Genomic DNA, 18,901 nt, shown 5'->3' on the forward strand with positions numbered 1-18,901 from the left:
CCCCAGCCCTCCACCATGGGAGAACACAACAAAGGACATATATAAAGTGGACGAAGCCTCCTGAGACCCTAGACCTGCTGGAACCCTGATCTTGCAGTTTCTGCCCCTAGAATTGTGAGGAATAATTTCTGATATGTCTAAACCACAGCTGGTTTATTGTTAAGCACCCTGAACCTAGTAACATAAAAAGTGGTTCTGAGAAGTTCAGGGTAAGAACCTCCTTGAAACAGGGAGGCAGCTTTGGAACCAGGTAATTGGTAGAGGCTAAGAATCATGAGATTCATACTAGAAAATAATCCATGAGTATATGAAGAGAATGGTCTTTATTGGTTTGCAGTCACTTGGAGCAGCAATCAGTCCTACCTAGTCGGCAGGCCAGTTAGCAGCATCCACCGACTTCCCAGCCTACATCCGAAGGTACTCAGCAGGTCTGGGTCTGCATGCTCTTCCCTGGGCATGGGGCACCTCCATTCTGGGGTGCAGGGTTGTTGCACTGTCTCCTCCTTTCCCGGGTACCCGCTCTGCATGCTGACCAGGAGCTCCAGCAGCTCCAGCGACCATCTGCTTTGACTCCTGCAGGAAAATGTTCCAGAGGGGGAGGTGGTTAGTGGAGGAGGAGCAGCCGGCTGGGGGTGGAGGGCAGAAGGCCACCTTATTGCCCCCAGAGTGCTCTGCAGTCCCTCCTTGGGGAAATGCCCTGGGTAGCCAACCAAGACCTCTATGCTTGCTGCCTCACAGTTAATTTGAAACTCGGGACAGAGTGAGAAGAAGCCACTTGGGAGCCCATCTCATGAAATTGGAATCCATGGTTGCATGGAAGATAGATAGCAGGGCAAGGCAGGAAGGACAGTCCTCTGGGAGAAGGGGTCACTGGAGGATGTAAGGAACTAGAACTATGGCCACCCTGCAGATCCAAGGCAGAGAGATAGCTAGAGATCTCTGGAGCAGATTGTTGAGGTTCTGTATGTGAGTTTTGAAGCCAAACCCTTCAGAGTCTGGCAATGGGTCCTGCGGTATGACAGATTGTCTGTATAAAACTTCCAAATGCTTGCACTAAGTGTGGAGTCCAGGAACCCGGCACACAGAGCCCCACCCAGGGCCACTGGCCTCACTGGCTATAGCTCTGCCAGTCCCTCTCCCCCGGGGAAGGCTTAGGTTTTGATTATTTCAGAAGTATGGACTAACCTAATGGGAATTGTTCATCATTTTCTATCACTATTTCTTTTTCCTAAATTAAATCTTCCATGAACCCCACATCTAATTCAGATGAAAGCAGAGGAATTCTATTGAAGCTAGGGTGACTATTGGGCTCACTCTCCTCCCCTGGGGCAAGGCCTAGCACCCCAGGGCTCCTCAGATCTCACTGTGAACAGCCTCGGATTAGATTATCTCCAAGTCCCTTCCAGCACTGTAATTATACTCCCTGATGGACCGGCCACAGCAGCAGTCTTAGTCTCTGTTTCTCCCACCTCTGCGACTCTGTCCCTACTGGCAAAGGTTCGCTGGGGAAACTTCCAGGGACTCTAATGGGTTTCTGTGGAAGCTGACAGATTCCTCTGCCTTGGTTTTCCTTGCCAGGTTAATCTCTGTCAAACTGAGAGTTCAGTGAGGTGGCCACGAGGCCACCAGATCCCCAGACCCTGCTTGAAGGGTTACTGGAGCTACTCCCAATGCTGGCAGTTAGCTGAGTGTAAGAGGACTGAATGCACAAGGGTTGAGACCTCGGGTACAGCTCCTTGTCCACTACAGTCACCCAGATCACTGGCATCCTGCCCCTCCTCCACAATCCATAGTATATGGCTCAGCATGACTGTCTGGCCTTCGCCTTGCAAGAGGTGTGTCGTCTAAGTGACCCCTCTTCTCTTTATCTCTTTGCTGGGTGGACCATGCCCTAGAAAGGGAATAATTAGAATGGCCAAGCCAAGGCTCACACATGTGTCTTGAAGTCAGGCCTGACTGAAATTCATGAACTGGTTAGCCCTGCCCATTCCCTTAAGTGATTGTTGCTGAGATTGCCTCAGTCTCTGCTCTCATTCAAAACTTTGGGAACAGTATAACATGAGACAGACTCAGTAGTGAACATTAGGTCAAGACCTTGGGTGCTGGCATCAGACTCCTGGGGTCCAGCTCCCTGCCCCTCCCTTCTCCAGCCACATGGCCTTCAGCAAGTTATCCAACATTCCTCCTGCCCCCGGCTCCTCATCAGTTAACGATGTTAACAAGAGCATTTATCTCATAAGGCTCTTGTGGGAATAATTAGGCTCACCCACAAGGATGCACTGCTATGATGCTGGCTTGGAATGAAGAACCATTATTTCCGTCAAGTGGCCTTTGGTCCCTTTGGGAAAGTTGCCTGGCTGAAGGGGCCGGAACTTAATGCATATCCTGCTGGTGAAATCAGGAAGGTCCCTGAACTCTGGGGCTGGGCTATCTCAGGCTAGAGTATCTCTTTCTCTCCCACCCCACCCCCTAGTTCACCAATTCCCAAATAGGCAATGGCTTTCTCCAGCTCCCAGGAGGAGACAGTGCCACAGCCTTGGAGCTGGTAGTTGGTGGTAGTAGTTTTTATTTTCTGTACCCACATTTCTCAACTTTGGGCTTTCCCTCACTCTCCTGGGTCTCTCCTCTCAGAATCCCTCCTCTGGAGAGGTGACAGCGGTTTGAGACCTAAACTGTTCTTGGGCAGAGGTAGAATTCAGAGAAGGGGCCACCTCTGGTATGCTCTGTCCATAGAGCATCTGACATGCAACAGCCTCTTCCTTCTGCTTGCTAGCATGGAGTCAGCCATGTGTTTTAGCTGGTCTAATCTTCAACATGGCGTGTGAGGAGCGTACAGCTATAATTTCATTTTATAACGTGTGCTTCCATGAGAATCAGTGACGCTTGATTCAAAGGCATGTTTGACCTGAGCTGCACTCCCACTTGGAGATTCTCTCTCAATGAGGGGATGGTAACCCACTATTATCTCATCATAAAACCAGATCAGCTAGGAGGTAACCTCTGACTATTAAGGAAATTGTTGTCTGGGGTTGTTATGGACACACTACCTTTTGATTTATCCATCCAGACTTCCTCTCTTCTGTGTATGTGTTCTTCTGTACAAGAGCCAAATGAAACTGAGGTATATGTTGTCTGCCTTCATTCTGTGCATCATATGAAAGTAGCTTTGTATGTCTGGTAAGCTGAAAACTTAGGTATTGGGATATGCATGGATACTATTAGAGCTTGCCAGGCCTGGCAGCATAGGCCTGTAATCCGATCTTTTTGAGAAGCTGACATGGGAGGTTACAGGTTCAAGGCCAGCCTGGGCAACTTAGTGAGTTCCTGTCTCAAGATAAAAAGTGAAAAGAAAGCTGGAGTATAAATCTGCCATAGAGCACTTGCCCAGTATGCATAAAGCCCTGGATTCCTCTCCCTGGTCAGAGAGAGAGACAGACAGACAGACAGAGAGACAGACAGACAGAGACAAAGAGAGAGACAGAGAGAGATTGGAATTCAAAAGAAATTTAGATGCAAGCTTGAACCCAGAAAGAGGTGTTTGAGCCCCCAGAAAGAGGTGTTTCACCAGTGTCCCAGGGTTAGTTTATGAACTATCTGGGATTCATGTCCAGAGTCCCCTTATTTCATCCTAAAAGGAATTAGTGTTTACTCCTGTTGATAAATTTCTTCCATAGTGCTGGTTAATGAGTTGGTTTATGTCAAAGCTACATACTCTTGGACCTTATTTGCTCCAACTTTATATCTAGCAGTAACTCCTTATATAATAACACCCATTGCATCCCTCCAAAAGACACATTCAACTCCCAGCTTCCATTACCAGTGAAAAGAACCACATTTGAAAATTTGGTCTTTGCTATGAAAACACATTGAGATAAAGCCACCTCGATGAGGCTGGGGCCTACTCCAATGACCTGTATTTTTAGAGAGAGAAAAGCCAAGAGAAAGGGGGAAGAGAGTCATGTGACTATGGAGGCAGAGATTGGAGGCATGTGTCTACAAACTAAGCAACTCCAAGATTTGCTGACAGCCACTAGAAGCCAAGAGAAGCATGGGGCACAATACTGCCTAGCGGCTCCAAATACAATTATCCTGGTGCCCCCACTAGCAAACCTGGACAAAAGAGAAGCCTTGATATCAGGGAGAGAATGGAAAAATGATTAAGTATGGGACATGAATTATAAAACTCTAGCATGTGGATTCTTAAGGTAATCAGTGAGAGGACCTAGAAAAAAAGAGGTTGATATCCCAAAGGTTTCTTCTACACATGCCCCTGAGTCCCAGGCCAGGCTGGAGCAGAGTGGAAGACATGGGCCTTACCCTCCGTCGCCGTCGCCATCTGCTCACAGGCAAGGCCTTGCCGACCTGCACTGCACTGGCACTTGCAGCTGGTACCCTGGAGTATGGGCTCCCCATTGTTGAAGCAGGGCCCACAGCGGCAGGCATTGAATTCCATCAGGTACTGGTCCAAGGCCCGGCGCAGGTTCTGCCGTTTGGTCTCCAGAGGCCCCAGGTTTGTGTACCGCAGCAACTGGTGGATGGGCTGCATCTGCAGGTACAAGAAGAACTCAGGGTTTCTCTTTGGCTCTGCTCACCTTCTCAGAGCTCAAGGGCTAGCTGTGAGGCTTCTGGAAGTCCTGATGCAGAGGCCAGTCCTCACAGCCATTCTGTGCATTGCACTAAGCATACCATGTCATTGATCAGGAACTGGGGCCTCAAAGTATGCGTGTAACCAGCTCAGAATCACATGAGCATTTAAGTGCAAGAACCATTCTGAACATGGATACAAATATCTCTGAAACCAATGCTCTCCATACTCCAGAGGAAGAAGAGCTCCTAGAAGCCCCCCTGGCCAACTCACTTGTTGCCTCCAGAACTTTGGGAAGCCAGACCCATGTAATGGGTTGAAGTCTATGTATTCAGGTATTTTTTTTTCTGGTTCTGTCTGTCACTCTTTAACACAGGCATTAGTAAAAGGAGTTTTGTTGCCTTTGGAAGCAGATCCCTTAATGATGCAAGGGCAGTTGTATGTGGGTGGATGTGAGGTAAGCAGGCTTTCCTGGCCTCCATAGTGTTGACCAGAATGAAGAATGTGCTGACAGAAGCATGTGGTACTGTGTATGCCAGACTGTTTAGCAGCATCACTGGACTCTGCACACTAGATGCCAGCAACACCCTTGTCCTGAAAATCAAACCATGCCATTACTAAATGCCCTGCACACAAAACTGCCTGGGTCTGAGAAGTGATAAGGGGTCCATCATTCTCCTACTTCCAGCTGTGGGATCATTGTCAAGTGACCCACCATACCTCCCTTCTTCATCTGAAAATGAGAGTCATCACTTCACCTCCTGGTTTTACTGTGAAGATCCAGGGAGATGTGTGGGAGTCCTGATCCCACTTTCCCCAGGGTACTCTTGAGTACAGAGAAGTGAGAAGTATTTAGATAGAAATATAGAGGGAGAGAGAGAGAGAAACACAGGATAGCCTTGGGAGGGCCTGGGTCAAAACCCACTGGCCCCTTCTATCTTTTCTAAATGGCTATTTATAGGAATTCCAAGGGGTGGAACAAAAGACCTCCCACCACCACAGCCAAGTGCAGACCCTTCCAAATACCTAGTAACCTCACACTTGGTTAATCCATCCCCTTATGCAGACCTGCTGTGTAAAGCAAGCTCAGATCTCACTATGAAACATCTGTGGGCTCCCACAGAGATGACATGTGGCAAGGCCTTGTCACCTAGAAAAATGAAGTGAATGCTGCTTGCTGCCTAGCTGTGTGGCTGAGAGGTTCCATTTTCCCTCTAAACCTGGGAATGGTGCCTGTTTTCCTCAAGATACAAAGGGGTGAGTGTAAAGGTAACAGTGTAAGAGAGAGAGAGAATAGTACACAACAACATGCCATTCTCATTAGAAACAGTGTTAGCAAGAAAAGGGACAATACTGGGGAGAAGGGGCTTAAACTGTTTGCTGTGTGAACTTGAAAAACTGAGTTAGAACCTCTAGCACCCAAGTAAAAAACTAGGTACAGCAGCCAGCTGCTGTATGTAACCTCCACACAGGGAGGCAGACACAAGATTATCCTGGGGATTCGCTGGCCAGTCATGACCAAGATCCAAGTCTTGTGAGCAACAGAGGAAGACACTTGGCATTGACCGTTGACCTCCAAATGCATTTTCAGGGATGAGTGCAACACACACACACACACACACACACACACACACCAGAAAGAGAGAGTGGGAGGGAGAGAGAGAGAGAGAGAGAGAGAGAGAGAGAGAGAGAGAGAGAGAGAGACTATGCTCTTCTAGTTGTATTACTCTGGTTATCTTTAGCACCCTTGCAATGCTATGTATTTGGAGGAAACCTACAATGAAAGTTTTCTGAGGGACTCTGATTTTACAAGGGAGGAGCCCGAGGCCCCAACAGGAGAAGCAATTTGCCAGGTCAGATAGAGCTACCCTGGGTCAGCCAGAAGTCAAGGGTATGTACTTCACAGAACTTTGATGGGTTCCTGGAAATGTGGACAGAAAGACTCAAGGCAAACAGACCTTGGTAAGTGGTCAGAGGCCATTGCAGAGGCCTTCAGACAGGGGAAGCAAGGATTGGCTGGAGCCCTAGCCAAGAGATAATCACTTACTGGAATATCAGGGAATTGGGCCCGCTGTTAGGACATAAGTATGGAATGGGCTGCCCAGGGTCTTGATTAAAGATGACTTTTGGTTCCAGGTCAGGCCAGTCCACAGGACAGCTTCCCCTTAACCTTAAAACAGACTAAACTCAAGTCCTTCCCTCTCCTCATAACTCTCAGGAAATGCTCCTGGGGAGGACTGGTGGATTTTAGGAAGAAAAAGGGATAAAAAAGAAAGGATATTAGAATTCTAGAACTTGAAATTTACTGGCAATGATCTTATCCCATTTTATAGATAAGTGAACAGAATCAGAGAATCAAGTAATAAGGCAACATAACATAAATTAATACATACTTAACACAATATATATAATGCAGAAGAAAACAATGACCCATGGATTCACTCCATCTAAGTATCTGCTATGAATAAATAGTTACTGCTGAAACCATTTCTACTATGGGTCTCAAATAATTCCTAATTGATATGTTTAATCTGTGTTCTATCTATCTATCTATCTATCTATCTATCTATCTATCTATCTATCTATCTCCTTCTCTACCTCTCTCCACTCTCCTTTTCAAGCATAAAACTATCTATATTTCACTACAGTAAAACCTGCCCATGATTTAGTGTACTGATATACATGTCTCAGGGGGTAGGGAAAGTTGTGAAGACATGGATATTACAGGCATTTATGCTCATCCATTAGTTCTGTGGATCTGTTTCCTCATCTAAGATTCCCTGAGTATCCCCCTGTAACTTTATAGTCTATCATTCTTTGTTATATTGTGCATGGGGACGGTGAGCTGAAAGTGAAGGAACAGACCAAGGCTACAGCTGGAAAGGGTGGATGAGCCATGATCCAAACTACTCTTCATTGCTACTTCCCAAACCCCGGGTTCTTTTCACCAAAGAGAGTTTCCATCTTCAAATTGTGACCCTGCCTTCCCCTCAAAGTTCATATATATTCTCCTGATATCAATTTTACAGTTTTTGCCCAAATCACTAATAGCTTGATGATAGCAATTTTCAGACCCTATGTGAATTACAGGTGCGTGAAAGTGGTCCCTTACTTATTGGAGAAGAAACGAAATCAAGGTTAATCCACCTGACCTTTTATCTTTGTAGAAAGTGGGGTGTTAAAATAGAGTTTTAGGTTTAGCTGTTGTGATGTCTTAGAAATATTTATTGGTTTACAGACATATAAGCTTAAACACATGTAGAAAAATGGACATAAACAGGGAGATAATAGTTGGGATAACAATAATACTTTTCCTAAAAGTTTGAAATAACAACTGTTTTTAAAGGGCTGTCTCGTCAACTAATGTAATCCAGTTTGTAAGGTCAGGAACAAAGCCAGAATTTTTTTCTAACTTTGTTGACATGTCAGGCCAGAGGATCTTTAGCTGAGGGTGGTGGGGGTTGTGGTGGCTGGTGTGTACCCTGTAGGCTATTAGCAGGATTCCTGGTTTCTTCCTCAAAGTCCCCAGAGCCCCAACCTTGTCACATTGCCTGGTACTGACCTGGCACGTGGCCCTATTTCCCCTGGGCAACAAAACCCCTAGACACAGCTTCTTTGTCTAGCCTTGGCTATCCTGAAACTTGCTCTATAGACCAGGCTGGTCTCAAACTCAGAAATCCACCTGCCTCTACCTCCTGAGCACTAGGATTAAAGGTATGTGCCACCACCATCTAAGAATCAGCATTTTAAGGAAGGTACTAGGGCAGAGGCAAATGAGAACTGAACATAGTTCATGAGCCTGAAATATAGACACTGTCACACAGACACTATCTAGCAGCTCATTTAGCAATTTAAGCAATTCCTTTAGTCTTTTCTCAGACTGATTTCTAAACTGTTCAATATTTATTGACTGCCCCTTTAATGAAAGCATGGTACTCTGAACAATAGAATATTATTCAGCTGTCAAAAAGATTAAATTTCCAGGGAGATGGATGTATGTGGAAATCATAATATTAAGAGAGGTGGCCCCTCCCCAAAAGCATGTTCTTCCCCATCTGCAGACCCTAGCCATTAATGTAGTTGCATGTATATGTAAAGAGCTGTGAGGGTGGGTAAGTACAAATACTTAGAAAGGAAATCAAGAGAAGATAACACTAGGAGATGAGAAAGGACACATGGGTATTGAAAAGGGATATAAAGCTAAGTTTTATCTAGTTTTCATGGTGGATATATGGATTCAACTCTCCATGTATTGAAGCAACAAGAGCCATTCTTGTATGGCACTGGGATCCACCATGCGTTCTTCCTTTCAGGGAGCAGTTGTGAGAGTCAATTGTTTGTTTGCATTCCATTGACCATGCGCACAACAGGAGCACAACAGGAATTAAATTTGTCACATTGACACACTTATAAAAAGTGATTTATTTTCAGATTTGTTCTGGCTCAGGAGTGCTACAACTTGAAGTTTTCTCTTATGTTTAAAACTACATCCAATTACTCTATTGTAGTGTTATTTAACATATAAGTTCTATTGATATTCATAAAGTACAGCTTTTAAATAAAGTTTATAACCTCCTAATGTACCAGATGTGATTTCTAAATTAGTTTGTGCAAAAATGTGAGTTGGTGTTTCATGTCTAACCCTGCAGAGTTTCTGGGCTAGCAGTGGTCACCTGAACCCTGAACAGACAGTAAGTTTCTGACCCCAGCTGTCCTGTGGGTCTGGTCTAATGTCACATCTTCCCTCCAGGCAGATTTGGGAAAGGGCACCAGTTCAGTGTGCCGTTACATTTAATCTTGTTCTTTGATGGGCTCATAATAAGAAATATGAAATGATCTGGTCGGCTTCACTTTCATTCCTTATAGACGTAGGGTTTCTTCAACTGCGAAAAGACTTACCTCAAAATCGATAACAACAGGGTTATACTTTAATGATCTCCCCCAGGACCGGTATGTAATGGTACTTCTATTTTGTATCAAGCCACTGTCAGGACTGCCACCTCGCACCCGAGAAATGATCTCCTCCACTGCCAAGCTCGCCTTATGTATTTCTATCAAGAGAAAGGCAGTGTTAGCTTCCCTCTCCCCAAACCAAAGGACTGGGTGGTAAGTTCTACTGATAAGATTTGTAGTAGTGTTCATCTGCTGTCCTTAGAGCTAGGCCCAACCTTCTACTGTACCTGATGAACTGCAGCATGGGATAGATAGAAACTGCACATCCTCTGAGTGGAGCAGACACGGAGAGGCCAACCCAACTCAACATGGATGATAAATGGCTGGGAAGATCCATGGTTCTTCATGCACTCATTCACTCCTAGGTCAGAGGTTCACCCAGTGCCTGCTTGTTCTTGAATTCTCTCCCCTGCCATCTCTCCATCTCTCTCCAGCTCTCACCCTCTCTTCTCTCCTTTGCTCTTGCTCTCTCTCCCTATCAAATATTGCAGATTCTATGACAGATGTCACTGTAGTGCTCAGTGCAGACACCGAGTACGAAACAGGCAGATGAGCTAGTCAGGGGAAAAAATGAGTTGGTTACAAAGTGTTTGCTAGGTCAAGTACAGAGGCCGAGGCATCATCAGAAATGGGGTAATTTGGCTTAAGACTCAAGGCATAAATAACCTAAGCAATGGTTATAACTTAAGTCTATTTAGTATATATTTCGCCTACTACATTATAAGCTGATTTCATACTCCTTTAGTTCTCTGTCCCTTACCTCAAAAGAACTTGGTTTGTATTTGACAGGTGAGTGAATGAATAAATGTATAAACACCCACACTGGTGTGCTCAAAAAATGCTGACTATCCATTCTTTCACTGATCATCATTGCTTGAGCTTGGACTTGGGAGTCATAACCGCTTCTAATAAGAGACTTGCCTACTCCCTCTGCACCATTAGCTGATGAGATGATAACAGATCCTATCTACACATCCCTTTCACCCCATTCCTTGCTGGGGTCTTTGTCTAACCCTTGAAATATGGCAAGGAACCTTAAACTATTGAGTATTTTTGAGATGACTTTACTGCAAGAAGGTGGACCCAAAACAGACATATTATACACTGATCATGGCTTGGGGTTACTTAGTACTTGTAGTAAGACTATCAAGAGAAATGGATTCAGGTGGGGAAGAGAATCATTTGCAGGGATTGAGTGTTCCAAGGAAAGGCTGACTTCTCTTTGGGGGAGACCCACTGATAAGCACTTGCCTCTGTTAGCATCTCCAGACTTCTCGCAATTAAATCCTGATAAACTTCCTCCAACGATCCAAGTATCCCCAAACTCCAGGCCCAGGTTGCCTCCGATGCAGTTTTGGACATCTTCCGCAGTAATACCTGCAGCGGGAAGACAGAAAAGCACTCAGGGTTGAAAGGACAGCTGCCATGGTGCAAACAGCTGAGGCTAGGGAAAGCTCACTCTGCCTTTAGAAGCACAGAGGGCTGGCTTGACATCTTCACTTTTCTCTCCTATGGGAGGGCGGTCAAAGCACCTGAAGAAATGAGAGTTGGGTGCGGCATGGCGAGTGTGAGTTGCTCTAGGCTCTCACCCTTTTTCCTTCGAGATTCTCCTCTGAGTCTCCGTGAAGCAATGGTTCCAGTGCGTGCATCCCCCTTCAGCCCTGGTCTTCACCCCATTTTGCACAGGATAGCCCTCCATAAAAGTGCCTCCTTCCCTCCTACCACCCTTTCTGAAGTCTACCCAAGCTCCTGTTCAAACAGCATTTACTTCAGGAAGTGTTTTAGGAACAGAAACCCCCTCGGTCTCTTCATTTGTCACTGTTCTTTTTATGCAGGAGTCCAGTCATTTTTTTTCAGAAGCGATGACTGATAGATGAAAGGAATAAGTGAATGTCCCAATCCTGGGGGAGGAGAACAGAAGAAAGCTTCCAACTTCAAATCCCACTCATTGCCACACTCTGTGAACTCTGCAAAGGGCCATGATCTCGCTGGCCTCAGTTTCTCATTTATGGAAAGAAGGGACTGTCCGCCCCTAAGTATGCATCAGCTGAAGCACTCTGTGACACGATAAATATCAGTTCCTGCACACCTCTGGAGCTGGGAGGGAGTGCCTGGAGGAGGAGATGCTCTGAGCAACCCACTTAGCACCAAGTAAAGGGCTTCTTCTGCTCTTTCCATTGAAGCACTTTTAATTTTTAATGCATAACTAATTGAGGAAGATTTAGCATATTTAATTGTTTTGATTAAAAAATGCTTCAACAGTGATAAACAAAAGTGGATGAAAAGAATTCACAGCCAGAAGCCAGAGTGATTACTTCAGTGAATGGCAGAGTGCTGCCGAATTAATGATAGCATTGCCTGATGAATCGGGCCGGAAAGCGCTGTGGAGTGATTGTGCTCCTGAAGGATCTGCAGACACAGTGCCATGAAGTGTGGGGAGAAGAGAATTCTAGCTGGGTGTGAGCTGTGAGACTTGACCCCAAGTAGGGTACCAGACAGTAAGGGGAGGACTGTGACTCCGAGAATCATGGAATCTGAGCGCTAACGAGCCTTCAGACACCCAGTCCACAGTTCTAATTTATAGTCAAGATGCTTATGGTTCACAAAGGTTAATGAGCTCACCTAAGGCCATGCAGCTGAAGGCAGGGAAGCTGAGGGTCACGTGACTCTCTGTCTGGCTCTGAAGCCTGCGGTGTTTTCACTATCCCTAGTCATTGAGTCAAACTTAAGCATCTTGTTCTCTGAGAGAAACATTTAGTAGGCACCTGCTGTGTACCATCCGGGGCACATCATGTGCTGGTAATGTAGCCATCTTGAGTTAAAACTCCTGTGAGTTGGATGTGAATCTGATTAACTAAAGCCTTGTCCTTACAAGGCTAGCAGGGTTCGTGAAGCAAGGACCAGCTGAAGACCAATCTGCATCGGAGAGTTGATGGTTGGAATGCAGTAGGAGCTGGTGAGCAGGGTCTTAGCAAAAGGTCTGAGAGACGCTACAAACAGGTAGCCACACGGAGCCTGCTGAGACACCAAGGACAAAGAGCTGGGCCAGGTAGAGGAGCTCAAACCTGCCTCCAGATGCAGGAGCTGAAACTAATGTTGGAGGCCAGGACACAGATCCAGAGGGATGGATGTAAACAGACCAAGAGGCACAGTGTCGAGAACAGAGTAGGAGCTGGAGCTGCTGTGGAGAACAGTGTGGCCTAGGTGGGTGGCCTGATCTGTAGAACACCCTGCCTGTGTTCTAGACCTATCCCAACCACCCATGTTCCACAGTACGCCTTTGACTTTGGTCAGATCCAACTAGACTTGCTTGAAGCTTTTGAATTCTGAACTCTGGAGTTCATGTCACCTCACCTGGCTCTGGATTAAACATAGACTCCTAGGCCCCATTTCCTTTCGTTCTGAGTCTGTATTTCTGAGAAATCAGAAATCTGGATTTTAAGCAAGGGTCTCAGATGATTCTCAGGTGGTGAATCTGGGACAAGTGGAACACTATGGTTCCACAGAAGATGTCTGGTAGCTTATTCCAGTGAGCTATGGTACATATGGTTTCAGTCAGAGCCTCTACCAATGCCTTGGATATGGACACAACCATCAACCTCATCACATCTACTCAGAGTAAGAATTGGGAAAGGCAAGGGGTAATTCTGGTTGCTAATCAGGATTCAGAAATTCCTCAGGAGACTGGATTCACAGTCTGAAAAAAATATGAGACTCGTTTGGGAAAGCTGTAACATTCTACCCTGGGGACAAAATACCAACCACACAGGTACCTCGAGGAATGTAGGAAGCTGAACAGACAAGGCCTGAAGTTCCGGACTACTCCCAGTTTATCAGGGTGATGAAGCCAAATGAAAGTGAAAACCAGAAAAATAAAAATGGAGTAATCTCAGGCTCCCCTCCCAGGCTAGAGAAAAACCAGAACCCGATAAAACACATTCCTTCTGTAAACACTACCTAGCCATTAAAATTCCTTAAAGAGGACAGAAATCCTGCAGCTTATGACAACAGATGGCCCTCGAGGACATTATGCCACATGAGGGAAGCCAGGCTCAGAAGGACAGAGACTACGTGCTTCCCCTTACGTGAGGTATCTAAAGTAGTGCAACCCCTTGAAGTAAAGTAGATCCTACCGGTTGCCAGGTCTGGGAGGACGAGGAAAGGGAGAGAGAGTTGCTAATCAATAGACATGAAATCTCAGTTATGAGCTCTCTGTACAACACTGCTCCTCTAGTTAATTAATAACACTGCGCTATATGCTTCCAGTGCTGAGGGGGTGGGTGTCCTCAGGGTGCTTAAAACGATAAAGGTTTTTGGGGTGTGTGTGTGTGTGTGTGTGTGTGTGTGTGTGTGTGTGTGTGTGTGTAAGTAAGTAAGTAAGTAAGTAAGTAAGTAAGTAAGTAAGTAAGTGTGTGTTCATGTGGATAGAGACCCAAAGTGGATGCCAAGAAATTTAGGGAGTCTTCCTGGGTCTAACTTTGAGAGTGGGTGTCTCAATCAAATCCAGAGCTCACTGATATGGCCTGCTAATTAGTATTAGTTTTGTTTTGTTGTCAATTTGACACAAGCTAGGGTCATCTAAGAAGAGGGAACCTTTTTTTTTTTTTAAATTAAGTGAGTAACTAAGTAATTTCTGAGACAGGGTCTCACTGTGTAGTCTTAACTGTCCTGGAAGTCTCTGTTTAGACCAGGGTGTCCTCAGACTCACAAAGACCCACCAGACTCTGCCTCCGAGTGCTGGAATTAAAGGTGTACATCACTGCCCAGGAAGAGAGACCTCAGTTGAGAAGATGCCTCCATCAAATTGGCTTGTAGGCAAGTCTGTAGGGTGTCTTCTTGATGAATGGTTAATGGGAGAGGGCCCAGTCTACTCTGGGTGTGCCACCCCAGGGAAGGTGTTCCTGGGTTGTATAAGCATTCTGAGTAAGCAACGGTGAACAAGCCAATAAGTAGTATCCCTCCACATGCTCTGCCTCAGTTCCTGCCTCCAGGTTCCTACCCTGACTTCCTTTCCTATGGACTGATGTAGAAGTGTAAGCCATGTTGATTTTGATCATGGTCTTTATCATGGATGCAATCATTTCATGAAACATACACACATACACACACATATACATATACATATACATATACATATACATATACATATACATATACATATACATGCGCACGCGCGAGAGTGAGTGACAAGGCCTTCATCCTGTCTTCTGAGGCTGGAATTACAGGCAGGCTATCATGCTCACTGGCATTTCCTTGGGTTCTGGGGATCTGCACTCTGGTTCCCTTGCCTCTGTAGCAAACATTATAGCCACTGAGCCATATTCAAAGCTATAACCTTTGGAACAGGAATATTTATCTGAGAGAGTGAAGATCTGTCCTTGTGTAAGGAATAGCACTATCAGACAACTCTCTCTGGGGCACACACTGAGTGAGAGGGACCCTGGGGGATTTGAAAGGGCTTGTGTGTGTAGGTACTGGGATAAGAACTTGCATCAGATGAACTGAGACTTCAGAAAGGTGGTGTTTGGCTCCACAAGAGAGATTCATCATGATGATCAGAAGCCAAGCAGAGATGCACTAACTCAGATGACAGAGAGATCCCATCATGGAAAGGACCAATCAGGGGCTGGCTGCCTGCCTACTGGGGGCAGGGGGAGGCTCAGTAGGGAGGAGAGAAGAGTAGAAGACCTGAGGTCTTTTTGCACTGAAATTCTGAAAGTTAAGATCACCCCATAATGCTTCAAAAAGGCACGTGAGGCAGCTTTGGTAAGCCCGTGACACTGTTTCACTGCACACAAGGCATGTTTGGAATAAAGGGGACCAAGGACAGTTAGTATGGGGAGACAGGTAAACATACATAGAAGAGGGGCTGATACAGTGCAGGAGGCCTGAACCCAAAAGGAGGATGCTGGATGTGAGCAGAACAGGCGGTACCCAGCAAGAACGTAGGCTGCAGAAAGCAGAGGGAGAACACGTGAGTGTTCACGTTCCCACAACAAGACAGTACTCAGAAAGGCTGACCTAAAATCTAGAGTGAAAAAGACATGGAAGGAAACGAACTGCCCCCAGGGTTTCATCTCTCTCTAGTCTGGTGCCAGGAAGGACAGCTTTGATGTCTGCTTGGCAGCCCAGGGCCTCAAACAATATGGCTCTGACCATCATGCCCACCGTCTGCTTTCCTTTGGAAAGCAGACATGGCTGTGGTACAGGAGTGAGGGCAGTCCTCACGCTTCAGTGTGAGTACTGAAGGATCAGCAGGGCTCTGAGGGAGAAGCAGGCAGTTTGACTTCTGAGGTACCTGAACACAGACAATCTCTGTCATTTCTCAGATTAAAGGCATCAAGTGGAAAACAGGTAGGTGTAATGTATTATTTATCTCTTCGCAGCAAACAAATACCACTCAGGAGACTGTGATCTCGCCGCTGTGTTGCTTTGCTGCACTGGTTGCCTGCAAAAACAGTCTCTCCCAAGGGCAAAGGGAATCTTAGTGACTATTTCAGCCATCGCAGTGGGAAAGATCATTGGTTAGTTTGTGGCTGGACTGGCTGAGACATGTTGGCTAAATTACCTGCTCTCTCTCTCTCTCTCCATACTTCCACTAGTCTGTTTAAACTCATTTTTTTTTTTTTTTGCCAACCAGCTGGCAAATGTGAGTGTCGTATGCCTTTGCATGTGTTAGTTCTTGTGGCCAGAAAGTCCTTTGTCCCTTTCATTGAGCCTTTTGGGCTTTTCTCCAGGTATCCTTCCTCCATTCCCTAGGATCTCTACAATACCTCTGTGTTTCCCTCCAGGACTGTATTTAGCACACCCTGGGAAGTTTTTCTTCCTTGGCCTGTTTTCTTTTCTATTAGACTGAAAATCACCATTTGGTTAAGTATGGTCCAGCACAGAGCATGGCAAGTTCGAGCCCCCAGGAGTGCTCAGGTACCAGCTGGTCCTACCATTCCTAGATAGCACCTCTAAAACATTTGGGGAGTTGTGTGTGTTTAGGGAGAGTCATTTGTATTCTTTTAAAGGAAGATATGAATCAGAGCTTTGTAATAATCATGGTTAAGTCTTGGTGTTTTATGAAGTGTTCTCATCTGCTTTAACTCATCACCTCATTTCAACCATCTTCTGAGATGGAGGATTTGACCATATAATGAGCTTACTAGAAAAGGGTGAGTCTGCTGGCTGAGAGTGTAAAGTCTGGAGCCATTAGCTGGTAGTGTGACTCTAATTTTTTAATCTCTTTGTGCCTCAGTTCCCCTGTCTTTAAAATGAGAATAATAGTTTCTATTAGTGCCTGAAAACAAGGTCCAGCACAATGAAGTACTCAATGTGCCTTGCCTATTATTGTTGGCTTACTCACCCCAGGTTCCATGACTAGCAAACTCAAGAATCAGGTCTTTGAAAGCTAGACATGTTGACCCAAATCCACAAGTGCCTATGTCGTCACTGCCTGTGGTGCTGTGCAGAGAAACACTCATCACATGTCACTGGGATCAATGGTGGCCCCCCAGAGTCCTGCAAAGGCTGCCTTCCAGTTATGTCCTCATCACACAAGGAAAATCAGAGAATGATGGCCATGTAGTATACTCACGATGGCAATATTAAGGCTGCAGCCCAGCCTTCTGCCTGCCTGATGAGAACTGCCTCGGCTTCTCTGCTTTTGCATGATGACATTGGCCATGACGAGGAGCAGCACATAGAAGGCCAGGCTCTGAAAGTGGAGACTACAAGAGCTGGAATCCATCTCTGACCAGGATCTGTCTGGACAATTGTTTGTCTACCTAGAAGGTGACTTTGATACAGTCCCTTCATGGGGCTTTGATGAGGGCTCAGTGTATTAATCCATGCTATGTTAACTGCTCACAGAGATGTCAGTAAAGGCCAAATACTGCCACTTATGCTGTTTGGGGAAAAGCTGCAAGCTACATGGAGCCTCTGGGTTACTGATTCTCAATGTGGAAGATGTGAAACTGGAGTAGGCAGGTGAATTCATGATAACAACAGGTTCTCTTCATCAACACTTAAGTATAATCTGCTGGGGCATGGGGGAGGTCAGGCAGTACAAGCAAACCCAGATTACAGGTAAGTAAATATCCAAGGAGGATAGACCAGGGTACCCAAAGCCTGTGCTCTCTAGGCCATGCTATACTGCCTGCAAAGCTAAGGGTGGGAAGAATTATGATACATCTCAGATTTTCTCCTTTAAGTATGAAGCTATTTTCAATGATATTAGAAGTGGAAATTCAAAATCAGGACAAAGTCAGAAGGATGGTACTTCGTGTCTCTCCGTTCCATGTGTATGCAAATGATTTAAGGGGAATGGGGACAGAGCCAAGACACCAGGAGTCTGTCAGTCAATCAATACCATCCATCACCGTGAAGTCTGGTTGTCATGGTAACTGGGGATAAAGCCTGGAGCTTGTTAGAATCCAGTGACTGTCTGTTCAGGGTGACTGGTTAGTTAGCGGGCACAGCAAAAGACCTGCTGAGCCATCCAGACTGCTTAGCCATGAATATAGAACTCTTCACAATCAAGTTTCTGTCTATCTCACCCTCCTCACTATCCAGTGGACCTGAGATCCTTTAGTAAAACACCTGCCTCTGCAGAGTGTAAGGAAAGCTACAGAGAATGTATGTCAAGTACAGCATTCTGACCCTCTGCTGGGTTTCAGCCTCCATCCTCAGGCAGGACTCTGGAAATTTACCAATAATAGGATGCATATGGAAAGAGGTGCATACAATAGAGTGGCACATATATCTTAGTCCAAAGTCCACTGAAGCTTTTAAAGACAGGCATGCAGCCCAGAAAAGGAGACAGAATGATTACTTAGAAAATCCTCCAGAAGCTAGGCAGAGACCTAAAGATGAGCGAACATCAGACAGGTGAGGAAGGGATGAGAGGGAGTCCAGGATCCCAAAGAGAATGTAAGAATGCTCAGGGTTGAATGTGTGTCCCAGTACAGCGCAGCAACCTGGATAGAGGTCAAATGAACTATGGGCCAGGCCGAAGCACACTCACATATACTAGCCATCACTACCAGCATCAGGAACCCTCCAGGTCAGTGTTCATCTTCTCATGGCTCTTGCAGCTAGCTTTTAAGTCCAACACTGACTTCATTTCCTGGCTACTGTCATCACAACTCTACCTGACACAACACAGATGCAGGGACAAAGCCTCCTCAACAGAATCTAGCGATGGAGTGAGCCTGGACACTGGCCCTCTAACATCCGCCCTACTGGTCCCTACTTACTGCTCCAGCCACCCCCATACAACTCCCTGAAGGTGTGACTGTCTTCAGAGGCCGGAAACTGGAAAGGGTGGAAGAGAAGGGCTTGCTCTCCTCTTTGTACTTTGCCTGTGTCCATTTCTGT

At 45.8% G+C, this 18,901-nt stretch overlaps 1 protein-coding gene across 1 annotated transcript in view; it reads right to left on the bottom strand.

The window, feature by feature from the left end:
- Positions 1-421: 421 nt before the first annotated feature.
- The window catches only part of C8a (complement C8 alpha chain), a 55,228-nt gene continuing 36,748 nt past the window's right edge, over positions 422-18,901 (bottom strand). The window contains 4 exon segments of the mRNA XM_028887926.2: positions 422-573; positions 4,318-4,546; positions 9,485-9,636; positions 10,790-10,915. Of these exon segments, the coding sequence (XP_028743759.1) occupies positions 422-573; positions 4,318-4,546; positions 9,485-9,636; positions 10,790-10,915 (659 nt within the window).

Source organism: Peromyscus leucopus, chromosome 2, assembly GCF_004664715.2.
Source record: "Peromyscus leucopus breed LL Stock chromosome 2, UCI_PerLeu_2.1, whole genome shotgun sequence".
In the NCBI taxonomy this organism is placed as follows: Eukaryota; Metazoa; Chordata; class Mammalia; order Rodentia; family Cricetidae; genus Peromyscus; species Peromyscus leucopus.